This window comes from Protopterus annectens, chromosome 13.part0 (genome assembly GCF_019279795.1).
Source record: "Protopterus annectens isolate FY-2018-M chromosome 13.part0, PAN1.0, whole genome shotgun sequence".
NCBI classification, from domain to species: Eukaryota; Metazoa; Chordata; order Ceratodontiformes; family Protopteridae; genus Protopterus; species Protopterus annectens.
The window spans coordinates 307,994,204-308,011,923 of NC_056747.1; the positions used below are offsets into that span (position 1 = coordinate 307,994,204).

At 41.5% G+C, this 17,720-nt stretch overlaps 1 protein-coding gene across 1 annotated transcript in view; it reads right to left on the reverse strand.

The window, feature by feature from the left end:
• Positions 1–1,336: 1,336 nt before the first annotated feature.
• Positions 1,337–17,720, reverse strand: part of TPGS1 (tubulin polyglutamylase complex subunit 1) — a 68,765-nt gene continuing 52,381 nt past the window's right edge. The window contains exon 2 of the mRNA XM_044053895.1: positions 1,337–2,412. Coding sequence (XP_043909830.1) covers positions 1,884–2,412 — 529 coding nt within the window. The 3' untranslated portion in view covers positions 1,337–1,883. The remainder of the gene's footprint in view (positions 2,413–17,720) is intronic.

Sequence of the window (17,720 nt, forward strand, 5' to 3'; positions counted from 1 at the left end):
CTATAAATGGATGACATTAAATGTTCTATGGATAGTCACAGACCTTGGTTTTCTGGTTTGGTTCCTGGTTGAAATGCTTTCTCTGGGAAGTCCATGTCATCCTTTTGTCTACATGAGACTTTGCAGGTTGCCACTCCTTCCACATTCCAAAAACATGCAATTGTCAAACTTTCCTTAAATTGGGTGTGTATGCCTGTGTGTGTGTTGAAATGGAAGGCCATCCTGCCCAGAACTAGCTCCCGCCTTTTCAACAATGCTTGGCACGTTGGGAACTAGCTTGCCCAGGACACTGACCTGAACATATTTCTAGGAGATGACATTGTCTTCTACGGTCATTTAACAATATAACATCACTTCCCTAAAGACGGCTATTGTTGGAAGTGCATCTCAGCTATGGACAAGAGAACTGCATAAATAAAGCACAGAATGAAGTTAATGTCAACAAGCCTTAACCAAAGCTGAGCAGTGACAATTTACTACAGCTATTGCTCTTGGCAGAACATGTACAACATACTTGAGAGTTTCACATGACAGACAACACTTTCTGCTGCAGCTTACATGGAAGAGGGTGGTAGCATATCACAGAGGCCAGGCTGAAGCAAATAATACTGGCAGAATGCTAAGAATAGGAGCCAAACGACAGAAGCAATTTGGGCTGGATTAAAGTGGCTTCTGAAGATCATATGAGCTTGTCATGAAAAGCTGATGGTAGGGTTCTTTACAATAAAATCATAACTACTGTCAATAGAATGCCAAGAAAAAAATGGAACAAAGTGAATTTTAGCATTACATAAAAACCTCTATGGCAAAACAGGCATTTTCATCTAGCCACAGATGGACACTATTTGCAAAGGTCATTAGAAAGATGAGGAACTGCATGTTGAACAGTAGTAAAAAATACAACTAAAGATGTCAATATAGTTGAAGCATATGTCATTCTCTGCCTTATGTCCCTCACTACCAGATCCTGAGTTGCAATGCTGGGAACTGCTACTCTCTAAGAAACGCAATACACAGCAGAGGTTTAAAAGGAACGGACTTCATCAGGCAAGCTCAGAGTATGCCTGTACATAAATCTGTCATTAATCAATCCAAATGACATCATGCATATTATTATTCTGGTTCAACAAGTCACACCATGTCAAACTGGCTTATACAAACAAGTAGTATTAAAAGCCAGCTTACCAATATTCACTTAATAGGCTTTTTTTCCTCAACATAAGCTTGTTATAAGTCTTCAACTACATCTGAGTAACTAGAGTTAGAGTATTTGCTTTCATTCTATAAATGTTCTAAACAAGTGTCATTAAATAAAATACAGTTTGAAAAATACTGCTAATTTTCTGGCATTTTATTATTTTTAGCAATGAAAATAACAAAAACTACCGTAGTTTAAAGGTTACTCAAAGTCACCCGACTCTGGATTAGTCAATCCCTTTGCTAAACATGGCTCTCCTGACATATAGACAGCAAACAGGCTTTTGGAAGAAACTATGCATACAGAAACCTGGCAGTTTTTGAAGGAACTGCAAGTGCTTAACACATATCCTGACATATAGACAGCGAACAGGCTTTTGGAAGAAACTATGCATACAGAAACCTGGCAGTTTTTGAAGGAACTGCAAGTGCTTAACACATATCAATAGGTTATCACGCTGTAAACTAGTGATAACCTAATGTCAGTTTTTAATTTCAAAGACGAGACAAAATTAGTGGCATAGGCTCATTACAAACTGTAGAGGATAAAAATGTACTCAAGCCTTTCCTAGAGATTCCATGCTCAGGAGGTCAGGTCAGAAAAATGACTAAGTAGAGGTCTCCCTGAAATCGAAACAAAGTACTCCACAGACTACATCACATTAAAAATACTTTCAGTTAATCAGTCAAGAAATACTTTTAACTTTCTCAATGAACAAAGCTGCAGCTTTCTGTAGAAATTCCCCCTTCTGCATAAATGAAGCAGGCTTATGGTTTATCAGTAACTTGTTCATTTCCAAAGCCAAGCGATCTGGTCCAAGCTTAGAACCAGCTTCCAAATAACTAGCTGGAATGGACAGATTACTTGCCTGTAAGGCATCTTCCAAAGTTTCCAAAACAATCTCACATAATCTTTTATCTGCTTTCTTGGAATCCGATAGGGTCTCAAAGAGAGAGGAGGATTTGGAGAGATACTCCAGGAATATGAAGCATGTCAGCATGCTGTAACGAAAAATCTCAAAGGGGACTGCTTCATGCTCCCGACACTGTATTTTCTTCAGTAAAGAGCCAGAGATATTTTCAGGTATTCTTCCCTCATTGCAGATCCTTTTCAGAAGATCAGAATACATTCTGCCATTCAGACCAGGCTTCTTCTTCCGCCCATTTGTGAGGAGAATATCATAGGCAATGCCAACACTGTTGTTAAATGCAGCCCTGTTTTGGGAAAACAGTTGAGAAATAGATTACAGAGTGGTAAAAGTTTACTGCCCATTCTAGTACAACATACCACTAACTGAAATATACATTTTCTGAAGGCTCGTATGGCTGAAACCACAAGCTATTCTAGTGTTCTGAATTCCAGAGGTAGAAGTAGCAGTGAAATCTGGACTGTAGGACAGCAACCTCATGCAAGACTTAAGAATGGAGCAAATAGATTATTGATGATCTTTGTATTTTGCAAACATCAGGTACCTACCATATACATGATCCTTTGACCCGACATGTTTAATCATTAAGTCAGTCATGCTATGCATGACTGCCCAATACAAAAGTTAATGAATCACTGTCTCAGCTGAAGGGCAGATCTTTTTACAATCATCCAAGGCAGTAGCTCACCATCAAAGCCTTATTTACTGATACATGCTACATTGACTTTTGTACTAATCACCATGTGCTACCACTGCATTCAATCTTGTTGCAGGAAGACGGCTTAAATCTATAAAAGGCTGAAATAATAAAGAAAAGAAAGCTCCCAGGTATTATTCTTAGAGTATGAAACCATTAACATATGACATTTAAGACACCAGAAAAACACAAACTAGGAATATGGCTTGATTCAATGCAATATTCAAACATAGTTTTTATTGTTAAAAAGCAGCACATGCATATGTGAAGACTCTTTTTCAGACATAAAGATCTTTTGTATGCAGCAATGCATTCACATACAGCAGCTGAAATCTTGACTGAGGTGATACGGTGATTCAAACAATGCTAGTTCAGTACCTTACACAACAAGGATTGATTTACTTATTTTACTAGTTGTTCATCAAGAAGGTGGGCTGATCCACTGACCCTTTTCAGCCACAGCCTGGGATGAGAAAGCAGCAGTACACATAATACAAGATTGAGATTATATATAGAAAGAAGTGCATAATTAGGAAACAGCAAATCATAGCATACACAATCTAAGTGCTAGTACATTAGCAATAAACAAATGTTATCAAGATGTGCAAATATGTTGGCAAGAAACAGCATTTATAAACCAGCATTGTGTTCATATATAAAACAAGGAAACACCAGATAATATTTAATGCAACATACAAGAATATTCATTGCAACAAGTAAGGATTCGGGTACAAAGACATGAATATGTTCAATGTCATAGATGGTAAAGTGGGCTGCCATAAGATGATGCTTCTTTTAACAGCATGTTTAAGAGTTTCAAGTTTATCATGGGTTTTTACATCTATGGAGAGTCGGTTCCAAATGGCAGGACCTAGTCTACAGAATGCCCTGTCCACAGTAGCATTTTTGACGTGTGAACACACAGGAAATGTTGCCTTTTTGAGAGCTTCTCAGGGTGTAGTTTTGGTGCTGGAGTAGGAGTGCTGTTTTTAAGAGTGGGCAGGAAATCAAATTTAAGCTTTTTGAAAGTATAGTGCTGAGAAGACAGGCAGACCTGTATGTTACTGATAGCCACTTCGTGTTAATTAAGTTCATGGGGATCTGCTAAAAGGAGAAGTCTTAAAATTTTGTTTTGTGCAATTCATGATCTCTTGAGTACTATAAGAGGAATGCAGTGCCAGCCAATGCAAACTGTAATCAAATTTTGGAAGTAAAACATTTTTGGCAATGGCAATCTGAGCAATAGGTGAAAGGTGGTATAGGATACCGTAGCAGAGTTTTACTTGTACCACTACTATGAATGTGATTTTATCTGCAGGAATAGAAAAGAAGAATGATGGGTCGTGTGTCACTTCAAGGTATTTCTGTTCCAAGACATTGGGAATGGTGTTGCCTTGGATGTCCTTACAGCAAAAAAATGTTGAATAGTAGCAGTATCATTGACTAGATGGAGCTTACTGGACTATGACTGATTTACATAGCTGGCTTTAGGCACCAGGGAACCCCCTATGGTTGTTGGGAGTCCTTAACCACAGTAAGTTATTTTATTTTGATATTTTGTCAAACCAATTAAAGCTAGTACAGCAATCTTGTGTAGTTCATAAACCATGTAGGTTATATTAAAGGACAACTGTACTATGTTCTTAGTGTTTCACTGTTGCAGTCATTACATTTGGGTAGAATCCCAAAGTTATGGATGGGAGGCTGGCGCTAAACAGCATTAGGGGCAGCTATAAGTAGAGAGGCAAATGATAATGCTTTGTACAGGTGTGAACAGAACTCCAAGTAGCAGCCTCTAGAATGTCTTTGGTTGGTACTCCTCTGAGGAAAGGCTGCTGATATAGCTGCAGCTCTGGTGGAATGAGCCTTAATGCCCTTGGGCACAGGTTTGCCACGGTGCAAGTAGCAGAAATAAATGCAGTGGCTTATCCACTTTGAAATAGTCTGCTTTGAAATAGCCTTTCCTTCTGATCCTGCAGCATATGTCACTAGTAATTTGCTCAGTTTTTCTTACAGCTTTAGTCCTGCTCAAGTAGAATCTTAGCTGTCTGTGTACGTCCATGGAATGCAGAATTCTCTCCCCCTTGTTCTGCTGATTTGGATAAAAGGTTGGCAGATGAATAGTTTGGTTAAGAGCCACACTGTAAACCACCTTAGGCATAAATGAAAGATTGGTCCTCACAGACACCCTGTGTCTGAGTAAAATATGATAAAAGGCTCCATAGCCATGAGGGCCTGTAGCTCTGAAACTCTTCTTGCTGAAGTAACTGCTAGGAGCAGAGCTGTTTTCCATAATAAGAACTTTATATCTGCAGTAGCAGCTGGTTCAAATGGAGGCAGGGTGAGCTTTTCCAACACACAATTGAGGTCCCATGCAGGTATTAGTGATCTTCTGGGAGGCCTTAAATTTTTGGCTCCTCCAAGATACTGCTTTAGTAAAGGATGAGAAAAGATTGGTGGGTCTGTATTGTAATGAGCCGAAATGGCAGAGGCATGGATTTTTATTGATGAGAAAGATAGGCCTTTGTCCAGCATCTCAGTCAAGTATTGTAAAATCTGAGGAATATTTGGTTCTGCTGTATCAGTTCCTTGTGCTCGATTCCAAGCACAGAATCTCTTCCATTTATCAGCATAAGATTTTCTAGTACTAGGCCTTCTGGCTTCCAAAATGACATCCATCACAGCTTTACTGAGAGATGTTGTTTGCATAACTACATGATCAGCCATGCTGCCAGGTTCAGTGTTTGGAGCTGATTGTGCAGGATCTGGTTGTTTTGCTGGGACAGTAATTGAGGTCTTTGAGGTAAGGTCCAAGCTGGGTATTGAGACAAGTTCCTTAGGATTGGGTACCAGTATTGGTGGGGCCAGTCCGGGGCAATTAGTATCCTCTTTGGTTTCTCTTGTCTGACTTTTAGTAGGACCTTGGGAAGACGACGCAGAGGAGGAAAGGCGTAAACTGATAGGTTTTTCCAACTGAAGGATAGGGCGTCCACTTTTCATGCTTGTCTGTGATAAGTCCTTGTGCAGAATCTTTTCAATTGATAATTTTGAGGAGAGGCAAATAGATCTATGTCCGGGCTCCCACATTTCTTTGTTATCATGCTGAAGACTTGTGAATCTAGTTTCCACTCGTGAGGGTCCATAAGGTTTCTGCTTAAATCGTCTGCCAGAGTATTTTGTTTTCCTGGCAGGAATTGAGCTTGAAGATGTACTTGGTAAGTCAAAGCTGTGTCCCACAGTGCCATGGCTAGTCTGCAAAGGGGGTATGAGTGCGTGCCCCCCTGTTTGTTTATATAACACATAACCGCGGTGTTGTCCGTCTTTATCAGTAGTTGTCCTGGATGAAGCAAGTCCTTGAAGGCTGTGAGGGCATTTTGAACAGCTAACATCTCTTTTTGGTTGATGTGCAGATGCATTTGTTTTGGGGATCATATGCCCTGAATGCATCTTCCCACCAGGTGGGCCCCCCATGCATAATCTGATGCGTCTGTTAAAGTTTGGCTGGCAGGGGGTAGAGTGAAGGCCCGTCCCATATTTTGGTGACATGCCTTTGCCCACCATAGAAACTCCTGTTGTAGGCAGGGAATGAGAGGAATCATTGTTTCCAGACTGAGAGAATGTTGACTACATAAACTTGTTAGGTACCATTGAAGTTTCCTCATATGCAGTCTTGCATATGGAATAAGTAGGATGCAGGATGCCATGAACCCCAAAGCCTGCAGAGTTTGTCTTGCAGATAACGGAGTTTTTGTTGCCATCAGTTTGAAGTAAGTAGTCAGTTGCCTTTGTTTGTCTGGCATGAGGAAAGCCATCTGGGCAGTTGTATTCAAGTTTGCACCCAGGAATGTTATCTTTTGAGAGGGTACCAGTTGTGATTTCTTTTCGTTTATTGTGTACCCTAGGCATGTTAGAAGCCTTTTCACAAATGCCAGGTGCTGAAGAAGAATGTCCTTGTTCTCTGCTTGAATGAGACAGTCGTCCAAGTAAGGATATATTTGTATACTTCTTTGTCTGCAAAAAGCAATTACTGGTGCCAGGCACTTTGTAAAGACCCTGGGCACAGTAGATAAGCCAAAGTGCAGTGCAGAGAATTGGTAATGCATTAAGCTAGCCTTGAAATGGAGGTATCTTCTGCACAATTCCGTTATTGGAACATGCAGATATGCCCCTTTTAGGTCTAATGTCATCAGCCAAGCATTGTTGCCCAGCATGGGTAGAAGCTGCTGCAAAGTCAGCATTTTGAATTTTGGAATGTACAGGAATGTGTTCAAAATTGATAAATCCAATATTGGCCACCAGGCCTTGTCCTTTCTGGGTACCAAGAACAGACTTGAGTAAAAACCTTGTCCTTTTTCTTGTTCTGGTACTGGCTGAATAGCCCCCATATCCATGAGGGACGTAACCTGTTTTTGTGCCTCTGCCCATTGATTTTTTGGCAGATCCGGCCAACCGTTTGCCATTGGCAGAGTATGGGAATGGAATCTGTATCCCTGTGATACTATGTTTAGCACCCACTTGTCCTGGGTTATTAACTGCCAATTTTGAGCAAAAAGTGCTAATTTTCCCCCTAAGGGTGCTGCCAAAAGGTAAGTGCTTGGCAAAGGCAGAGGGAAGTCATTGGGACTGTTTTCTGTAGGGTTGCACTTTATCTCCTCCAGATTTGGAGGTAGAAGCACCCCATTGCTTTGACCTGTAAGACTCTTGTGCCTGGTATCTAGAACCTTTAGGGCGTCTGGATTTGCCCCTTTAGGCTCTGTCGGACACAGGAAAGGATACGTTTTTTGTAGGCTAGTGTCTACTGAATCTTGGTGCAGCGAAGTCTTTTACAGTTTGCGTAGACTTAGCTTGGTCTTCCATTTTCTTTAAAACCTCTTCTGCCTTAATACCAATCATGCTGTAAAGGTGCATCCAGTAATTTAGCTTTAACATGATCAGACAAATTTTGCTCTTTTAGCCAGGCATGCCTCCTAATCACAGATTCAGTAATTGCGGCCCTGCAGGAGGCCTCTAAGGAATCAAAACCACATTGCAAAGTATACTTTCCAACTTGTTCAGCTGCATGCAATAATTCCTGCAATTCTTTATTTTCTGCACATTCAGAAATCAACATAACTTTCTGTTTCAGCAATCCCATAACATGTTGTTGATACTTGAGCATATGCAACTGGCAGTTTAAGGCCGTAATTGCCAAGGTTGCAGATGTATAAACCTTCTTACCCCATCTATCCAGTGCCCTTGGATCTCTGTCAGAGGGGGTAGGATTTTTTGCTGTTTAGGCCTTAACTCCCTTTGGACCCTGTGAAATAGTTTCAGGGTCAGCAGCAGGGTTTCTAAATAAAACTTTGTGTGAATCAGGGACCCTGTAATATCGGTCAGGCTTGCTGGGAGCCGGAGGTAAGGAGTCAATAGTCAAGCTTGACTCTGAAAACACATCATCCACAATGTCTAAAACGGGGTATGGCTAAAGGCCTGTGCTGAGGGAGAAGGAAATTCCTGAGCCTCTTTTTTGATTGAGAAATCTTGACTCTCCCAGTGAAAATGCTCCCTCAAAGTATGCAAGGTTTCTCCAAATGAATAATCCTCAGGAAGTGATGCAGATGGGATAGATTCCTCTGCATCAGAATCCTCATATGGAGGTATAGATAATTCCTGATCAGAAGAGGAATCAGAAGAAATAGAAACCTGATCTGAAGATTCATAATCAGTGTCTTGCCTAAGCCTCTTATCAGGAGGGGGTTGGGAAAGTACAGTTGTGTCCCTACCATAAATGTAGATGTTAGAGTGTATTCACTGTTGCAGTCATTACACTTGGGTTATCCTGCTGGCAGGCTACCCGCAGTCGGCCTGAATTCCAAAGTCTTGGTCCGGCGTCGGCTGCTGTCGCCTCTTCCCTGACGTCAGTGCGCCAGAGGTATAAAAGATGCAGCCAACGCCATTTTCTTCAGTTTTTCTTGCCCCAGATGTCAGGTGCCCCCAAATTGGTGGGCTAAAAATTTATGCCAATACGTATGCATGCAATAACAAACATTTCCTTCATCTATAAGCAAATACACCACATAGGTTGTATAGGATAGAGAAGTACAGATAAGTCCCAGCAAAGAAAAGGGGGATGGTGGGTGGGTAACCTGGACTGCAACAGTGAATACACTCGAACATCTACTTTTATGGTAGGTACACAACTGTACTATGTTCGTGTTTCACTGTTGCAGTCATTATACTTGGGTTGAATCCCAAAGCTGAGGTAGGGTGGCTGGGTCTAAATAGGATTAGGAGAGGCTATAAGGCCCTGCAAAACTGCAGTGGCAAAGCCTGCTCTGGATTTAGAGTAGAGAGGTAAATGGTAGTGCTTGGTGAAAGTGTGCACTGAACTCCAAGTTGCAGCCTCTAAAATGTCTTTGGTTGGTACCCCTCTGAGGAAGGCTGCTGAAGTGGCTGCTGCTCTGGTAGAATGTGGTCTAATGCCCTTAGGAATTGATTTGCCATGTTGTGAATAACAGAATCGAATGCAGTGGCCTATCCATTTCAAAATAGTCTGCTTTGAGATAGGCTTTCCTTGTGATCCTGCAGCATATATGCCACTAAAAGTTGGTCAGTCTTTCTGAAAGCTTTAGTTCTGTCCAAGTAGAAGCGTAGCTGTCTGTGTATGTCCAAAGAATGCAGGAGTCTCTCAACCTTATTCTGTGGGTTTGGATAAAAAGTAGGCAAATGAATGGTTTGGTTAAGGGCCACACTGGACACTACCTTAGGCATAAAAGTCGGGTTAGTCCTCAGAGAAACCCAGTCTGGATGGAAAATGACAAAAAGGTTCCACAGCCATGAGAGCCTGTAACTCTGAAACTCGGCTTGCAGAGGTTATTGCTAGGAGCAGAGCTGTTTTCCAAGATAAGAACTTTATTTCAGCTGTATTGGCTGGCTCAAAAGGCGGCAGTGTGCATTTCTCCTGGACATAATTGAGGTCCCATGGAGGTATTGGTGCTCTCCTTGGAGGTCTTATGTTTTTGGCCCCTCTGAGGTACTGCCTTAGCAATGGACGAGAAAAAATAGGTGGTTCCATATTGTAATGAGCTGAAATGGCAAAGGCATTGATTTTAATTGATAAGAAGGATAGGCCTTTGTCCAGCATCTCAGTTCAGTACTGTAAAATCAGAGGAATATTTGGTACAAGCTTGTCAATTCCTTGTGCCTGGTTCCAAGCACAGAATCTCTTCCATTTTTCTGCATAAGATTTTCTGGTACTTGGCCTCCTGGCCTCCAAAATAACATCCATCACTTATTTAGAGAGAGGTGTGTTCTGAATGGCTACATTATTCGCCATGCTGCCAGATTTAGGGTCCTGAGTTGGCTGTGCAGGATCTGATTGTTTTGTTAGGTCAGTAAGAGAGGAATTAGAGGCAATGTCCAGGCTGGGCCTTGAGACAAGCTCTTTAGGACTGGGTACCAGTGCTGGCGGGGCCAGTCTGGGGCAATCAGGATCATTTTTGTCTTCTCTTGTCTGACCTTTAGGACTACCTTGGGAAGGAGAGACAGAGGAGGAAAGGCATATACTGTTAGGGTTTTCCAGCTGAATGATAGTGCATCCACTTTCCATGCTTGCTTGTGATAAGTCCTTGTGCAGAATCTCTGTAGTTGGCAGTTGTGAGGGGAGGCAAAAAGATTTATGTCTGGGCATCCCCATTTCTTTGTTACCATGCTGAAGACTTGTGGATTCAGTTTCCACTCGTGGGGATCCGTAATGATTCTGCTTAGTTCGTCTGCCAGAGTATTTTTCTTTCCTGACAGGAATTGTGCTTGCAAATATACTTGATAAGTCAATGCTGTGTCCCACAAAGTCATGGCTTGTCTGCAGAGGGGGTAGGAATGTGTGCCTCCCTGCTTGTTTATGTACCACATGACTGCAGTATTGTCCATCCTTATCAGTAGTTGTCCTGGATGAAGAAGGTCCTTGAAAGCTGTCAGGGCATTCTGAACAGCTAGCATCTCTTTTTGATTGATATGAAGATGCATTTGGCTTGAGGGCTATGTGCCCTGAATACATTTTCCTGCCATGTGGGCCCCCCAGGCATAATCTGAAGCATCTGTTGTTACTGACTGCCTGGCTGTGGGTAGGTTGAATGGCTGTCCTTTGTTGAGGTGACAGGACTGTGCCCACCATCGAAACTCCTGTTGAAGGCAAGGAATGAGGGTAATCAATGTTTCCAGGCTGTGGCAATGTTGAGTCCAAACACTTTTAGATACCATTGTAGGTTCCTCATATGCAGTTCTGGCATATGGAATTAGCAGAATGCAGGATGCCATGAAACCCAAAGCCTACAGAATTTTTCTTGCAGATAACTGGGTCTTTGTTGCCAACATTGTGAAGTAAGAAGTCAGTTGCCTTTGTTTGTCTGGCGTGAGATAAGCCATCTGGGCAGTTGTATTTAAGCTTGCACCCAGGAATATTATCTCTTGAGAGGGTACAAATTTTGATTTCTTTTTGTTTACTGTGTACCCTAGGCAACTCAATAATCTTTTTACAAATGTCAGGTGCTCTAATAGAATGTCCTTGTTCTCTGCTTGAATAAGGAAATCGTCTAAGTAAGGATATATTTGAATTCCTCTTTGTCTGCAATATGCAATTACTGATCTCTTGTTCTTGACACACAGAACCAACAATTTGACTACTAATTGGTAATGTGGTTCTGGTTTGTCTTGACAGAAGTCTCTGAGCAGGTGAACCAAGATGTTTATCACAAGGAACATTTCTGAGATTCAAGAAATCACTATTATCTCATTTTGACTTCTCTAGTAACTGCTTTGCACATTGCACTGTGCATTCTGCCAAACCATTTGACCGCGGATACTCTGGACTACTTGTGACATTAGTAAGGTCCCATTCTTCAGCAAAACCTTTGAACCGTTGGCTTGTAAACTGCGTGCCATTGTCAGAAATAACTGTGCGGACTCCCATGTACTGCAAAATGACACTTCATCTTACTAATGACTATACTGGCTGGTAGTTTAGGAAGCAAGTCAATCTCAAACCAATTGGAGTAAGTCTACTAACATCAAATAATGTTGACCATTCCACTCAAAGATGTCTGCATCTACTGTCGACCAAGGCAGTTCCGGAATCTGGTTAAGATGAAGTGGTTCTTTCTGTTGTGGTGGCTTTGTACTATTACACATGGAACAAGACAATAGTGCTTTCTCAATATCTTGTGACATAAAAGGCCAAAATACTAGTTCTCTCACCCTCTTTTGGTAAATTCAATTCCTGAGTGACCATGATGCAAGATAGTGATGTACTCTGGTTGCAAGGGCTTTGGAACAATTACTTTCGGACCTTTCATAATGATACCTTTTGTCAGCCAAAATCTTATCATTGTATGGAAAGCAAGGTTGCAGATCTTGAGGTAAACTAGATTGCTCTGAAGGCTATCCTTGATTGAGGAAGTGGTTGAGCCACTATAAAAAAGACTGGATCTGTAGTTGTGTGATCTCTCAGCTCATCAAGACGTGTGGAAGAAAAATGACTCACTTCCCAAGACTTCAAAATCATCAATCGAATGAGAACCTTGATTTTTCACTCTGTTCAGTGGTATTTCTGGGTGATCTGGATAACGTATTAGCAAGATAAAGAAGTTTGCCTTTCTTGTAGACAAGAATGAAATTGTACTTTTGCAACCTCAGCATCATGTGTTGCAGTCTGGCTGCAGTTGAATGCATTGGCTTTCTCAGAATATAGTGACTAATGGTTGTTGGCTTGTTTTGATCTGGATACGTCTACCATAAACATAATCATGGAAGTTCGAATATACAAACACAACTGCCAAAAGCTCTCTCTCAATCTGGGCATACTGCATCTCAGTTTAGGTAAGAGTTATTGATGCATAGGCAACAGGTTGATCCTCGAAGCATCTCAGGAAAAGTGTAACTGGTTTGTGAAAAGCTAAGTATCTGAGCGTTGGTGGACCAGCAATTCTCTGTTTCAGGACATCAAATGCTCATTGGTGTTGCTCTAACCAAGACCAGGATGTATCTTTATGTGTTAGCTCTCAGAGTGGCACTGAAAGTTGGCTTAAGTCTGGAATGGACTTGCCTAAGCAGTTGACCATGCAAAGAAAATGTTGCAGGGCTTGAACATTGTCTGGAGCTGGCATCTTGAGAATGGCTGTTTGCTTTGAAGGGTCTGGTTGTTGGCCTGTACTTGTAAATAAATGACCAACATAAGTAACTTCTTGTAGCCTGAATTTGTATTTGTGTGTGTTGAGTTTAAGATTCACTTGATGTGCCCTTTCTAGAACTGAGGTTCTGAGGTTTCTGTCATGTTCTGCTTCATCACGACCTCCTACTATGTTGTCTACTATAACAGCACAAGGATACCTAAAAAAAACTTTGCTCCATTGGATGTTGAAAGACTTCACTTGCAGAATTTCTCAAATGGCATTCTCAAAAATCCTTGCCTGCCAAACGGAGTACTAAAGGTAGTGAGGAAAGAGGATTTTCTATCAAGCTGAATTTGCCAAAATGAACTCTCTGCATCCAAGACAGAAAAAATACTGGCATTTGGTATTAAGGTTGCGACTTCGACTGTGTGCATTGGATGATGAGGTCTTTTTAGTGCTTTGTTCAAATCTCATGGATCAATACATATTCTGATGTCATCTGAACTTTTCTTATGAGCTACTGCCATGGAAGATACTCATTCAGTTGGAGTTTCCACTGGACAAATTACACCTCGTCACACCATTTTATCTAACTTGGCTTGGACTCTGTCCTGCATGGCTACTGGAACTATGTGCTGGCCTGATAAGTGGACTAACCTCTGGGTCTAACTTCATGGAGTACACAACTGGAAGTTTGCCTAGTCGGTCTTAGAAAAGATCAGCATAGGCAGAAACAATGTGCTGGGCAAAGTTAAGAGTAGTGGTCTTTTAAACTAACATGGTGGACTTCCTTCTTAAATAAAAGTAGTCCCATTTTCAAAGAGTCTCTGAACCCTAATAATGACTGGACATGCCTCTTGACCACATAAAATAAGTCGTAGCTTCTTCCAGCAGAGTAACATGAAAGTACTACTGAGCCTTCAGTTTGAATTGCTTTACCTCCATAAGCAACAAGTTTCGCACACCTTGCCAAATCAAGTCTTTCAGTTTTACACACACTAGTAAATGTTTATGACATTACACTTGGAACCTGTATCAACTTTGAGCTCTATGGGTTTGCCATTTATTCGAACAGTACAAAATACTTCATTCTTGGCCCTTAAATCAGCTGCATTAACCATTTCATGAAGCACCGACACACCAGCAACATAAAGAGTAGTGTTGCCACAGTCTAAATGATCAACTCGCCTCTTAAAAATGTTCCTTTTTTTATAAATGAATGTCGGCCTTTTGATTTTCAAAATATTTTGAAGTGATTCCATTTATTACATTTGTGGCATTGTTGACCAAAAGCTAAACACTTTTCCCTTTTAGATTCATGATTACCACCACAATTACGACAGTTGGCAACTAGATTGGGGCCCATACTTTGAGTTTGCAACTCACTCTTATGCTTCACTGAGACTGTATGAACTCTGGAAATTGTTAGAAATTTCTGGGGGTTACCAGTAGGTGCTGCAGGGGTTACAATTGCCATGTGCATGGGCCTGTTTCTTTTAACCACATGTTGCATACTATCAACATATGAGCTTTATCACTGTGTCTTCTAGAGCTGCTCTCATTTATAAGCATATTTCTGTGCTTTTCTGGGAGCTCGTATATCTGACAAATCTCAATGGCCTTTATTCAAAGCTAAATCACTGTCCCGAAGCATACTCTCTCTCACAGCATCATCTTTTATACCACACACAAGTCCGTCTTTTATCAGCTCATCTCTTAAAATCACCAAATCTGCAAATTTCAGCTTTATGTCTCAGGTCAGTTATATATGCTGAAAGTTTCACCAGGCTTTTGATCCCTTCTGTAAAATAAGAGCCTTTCCATTGTAACATTTGTCTGGGGTTACACATTTCTCCAAATTTACATTTTAAGCACTTGGGGTCCTCCTTTTAATCAGCCGGTACAACAATACGATGGTTTCCCCCCTCTCCAGCAGCTAGATAGCAGGTGCATACGCAAATAAACATTCCCTTTCTATAGCTTCTGCTCCAGCTAAAGTAGAATAAATGCCTTTGTATGATCATCTTTATCAGAAAATGCAGCCTTCATGAAAATGTCATACTCTTGCTCAAACACTCTCCAGTTCTCAGCAACACAAGTGTAGTGGGTTTTTGAAATCCACAAATACACTGAAAATATGGTCCTTTGTAATTACGTACAAAAACTCTTCTGCGAGCTTGTAACAACATCCAAATGCACAAACTCTCCAAAATACTTGACTTTGCGAAATATGCCTTGTAATGGCTGTACTTTGCAAAATATGCCTTGTAATGGCTGTACTTTGTGAAATATGCTTTACTATAACACTTCACAAACATGAGAACACTTTATACATTTCTGATAACTCGGATATTTTTGCTTAATCGGAAAATATATACTTAGTGAAAATGCAGTCATTCCCCTTATTTTGTTTTATGCAAGTCTGATTTTATTTCAAACATTTGCCATAGTAAATATCGTACATATCAGTTCATGCGAATATCGTTTGGAATGCTCTGTATGCCTCATTTCATATTATACGAAAAGAAATAGTGCTGAGCAAGTTTTAATACCCGAAATTCATTTCTGACCTTTATTTTGTGAAGTTTGCACATTTTTAGGATGATCCACTCGTATATATTCCACCAGCATCTGGGCAAGTGCCTTAAATAGTTTTCAAGCCTTTTCTAGGTTCATGCCCTTTTCTGGTATCTGTCCTTTAGCTATGCCACTTCTGACACCATGTCACTTGTTTGTCTCTAATACAAATAATAAGAAGGCTTGGGGCTTCAAATGTTCATAGGTGTGTACTAGGCTAACGGCCCTGGAGCCTATATAAGCCTCACCCAAGAAGATTCCCTGGCATCATACCACCTAAAGTTAGTTCCCAGTGCCCCCTGTCAAGCAAGGCCACTGAAGTGATCCCCGGGGTGAACTTCCTATTGCCCACCCACTCTTCAAGATTTCTCTTAAAGAGGGACAGTGAAGTGCTCTGCTTGATGTGAATGGGAAGTTTGTTCCAGAGTATGGGAAGTCTCTGGGTTAGGAACATGTCCCTCCAGCATGATCTGTTTATTGTGGTAATGAGGTTAAGGTCCCTGGAGCGTGTGGCATGGAGGGATTGGGATTTCTTTAGGTGCAGCATATCTAGCAGCTCTGGGTCAGACATAGCTTTGTAGGTCAAGCAGAGATCGCTTCTAAGTAGGCGATAAGAGACCGAGTATGGCTGGAGTTTTTTGAGTCTGTCCATATAGGGCATATGTCTAAGGCCTAAGATCCCCTTAGTGAGGTATTTTTGGGGCCTTTCCAATTTTTGCAGGTGTCTAGTGAGGTACATACCAAATGGGGAGTTGTATTCTATAATAGGCCTAATGAGAGACGTGTAGAGAGGGATTGTGACCTCTTCCTTCCTGGATGAGAAACCTTTTGTAATGAGATGTGCCACATAGGACTTTCTGACTACAGTAGCAACTACAGTAGCAATGTGGTTATCAAAGGAGAGGTTAGCGTCAACCTGTGTCCCTAGGTCTCATCACACCTTCTGTGTTTAGTGGACTACCGGCTATGTGGTAGTTCATGGGCACCGAATTTTCTCCAAAGGGAAAGACAATGCACTTTTTGGCATTGAGTTAAGGCCATGGTTCTAGCACCAGTCATGTCTACATCAGTTGGAGAATCAATAATGTGTTCCAGTTTGCAATCATCTGTGCACTTGGTCAGCCAGAGTCTCTGTGTTGGCTTGAACTTCAGAGAAGTAGATGCCAAACAGGAGAGAACCTAGGACTGATCCCTGTGGGACACCACTTGTAACTAGTCGGTAGTCAGATTTGTAGTCCGCTACTTTCAGCGTGTGGGTTCCATCAGTGAGCCAGTTGGCAAGCCATCTTATTACATAGGGGTTTATGCCAAGTTTAGTGAGTCTATCTATGATTCCTGAGTGAGGGATGTTGTCTAAGGCCCTGGCAAGATCTAGGTAGGCTGTGTGAACAACCTTGCCTTCATCCACAGCTCTGGTGACAGACTCTAAGAAGTCTATCAGGTTGAGCAGGCATGATCTACCTTTCACAAACCCATACTGCATGAGGTCCAGAGTTTGGAGATTCCCTATGTCCTTATTTATAAGGTCCATGATGATGCACTCCACAGCCTTACATATCAGACTAGTCAGGCTAATGGGGCAGTAGTTGCCAGGGTCTGTAGTTGCTCCCCCTTTGTGGAGTGGGATGACCGTAGCAGCGCACCATTCGGTAGGAACAAAGCCTGAAATGATGCTGTGACTGAACAGGGTACTCAGGTGTGGTGCCAGTTCACTTTGTAATTCACGCAGAACACAGCCAGGAGATATTATCAGGTCCCATGGAAGCTGTATTTTTGGTTTTGAACAGTGCATTTTTTACCTGTGTAGCCATGATAATAGGGACATGGCATTCCTCAGGTATTGTGATAGGCACTTTAGGGGGGGGGGAAGGGGGTAAAGTTCGCACTGAACCTGTCGGCCAATATGTTGACAATATCAGTTGGTTCTGTATATGTATTGCCATTGTGCTGTAACTCACAGCAGATCTGAGTACTGCCATGTAGATTCTTGACATAACTATAGAATGCCTTGTGGTTGTATTTAGAATCTGCAGCAATTTTGTTTTCATAGCTAGGTTTAGAGGATTTGAAGACAGATGTCAGTTTTTTGCTGAGGCTAACAAATGAGTTTTTCCAGTCTTGGGGCTTCACCCTTTTCTGCAACAGTTTTTCTTTCTGTTGTAGAATTTGTTTATG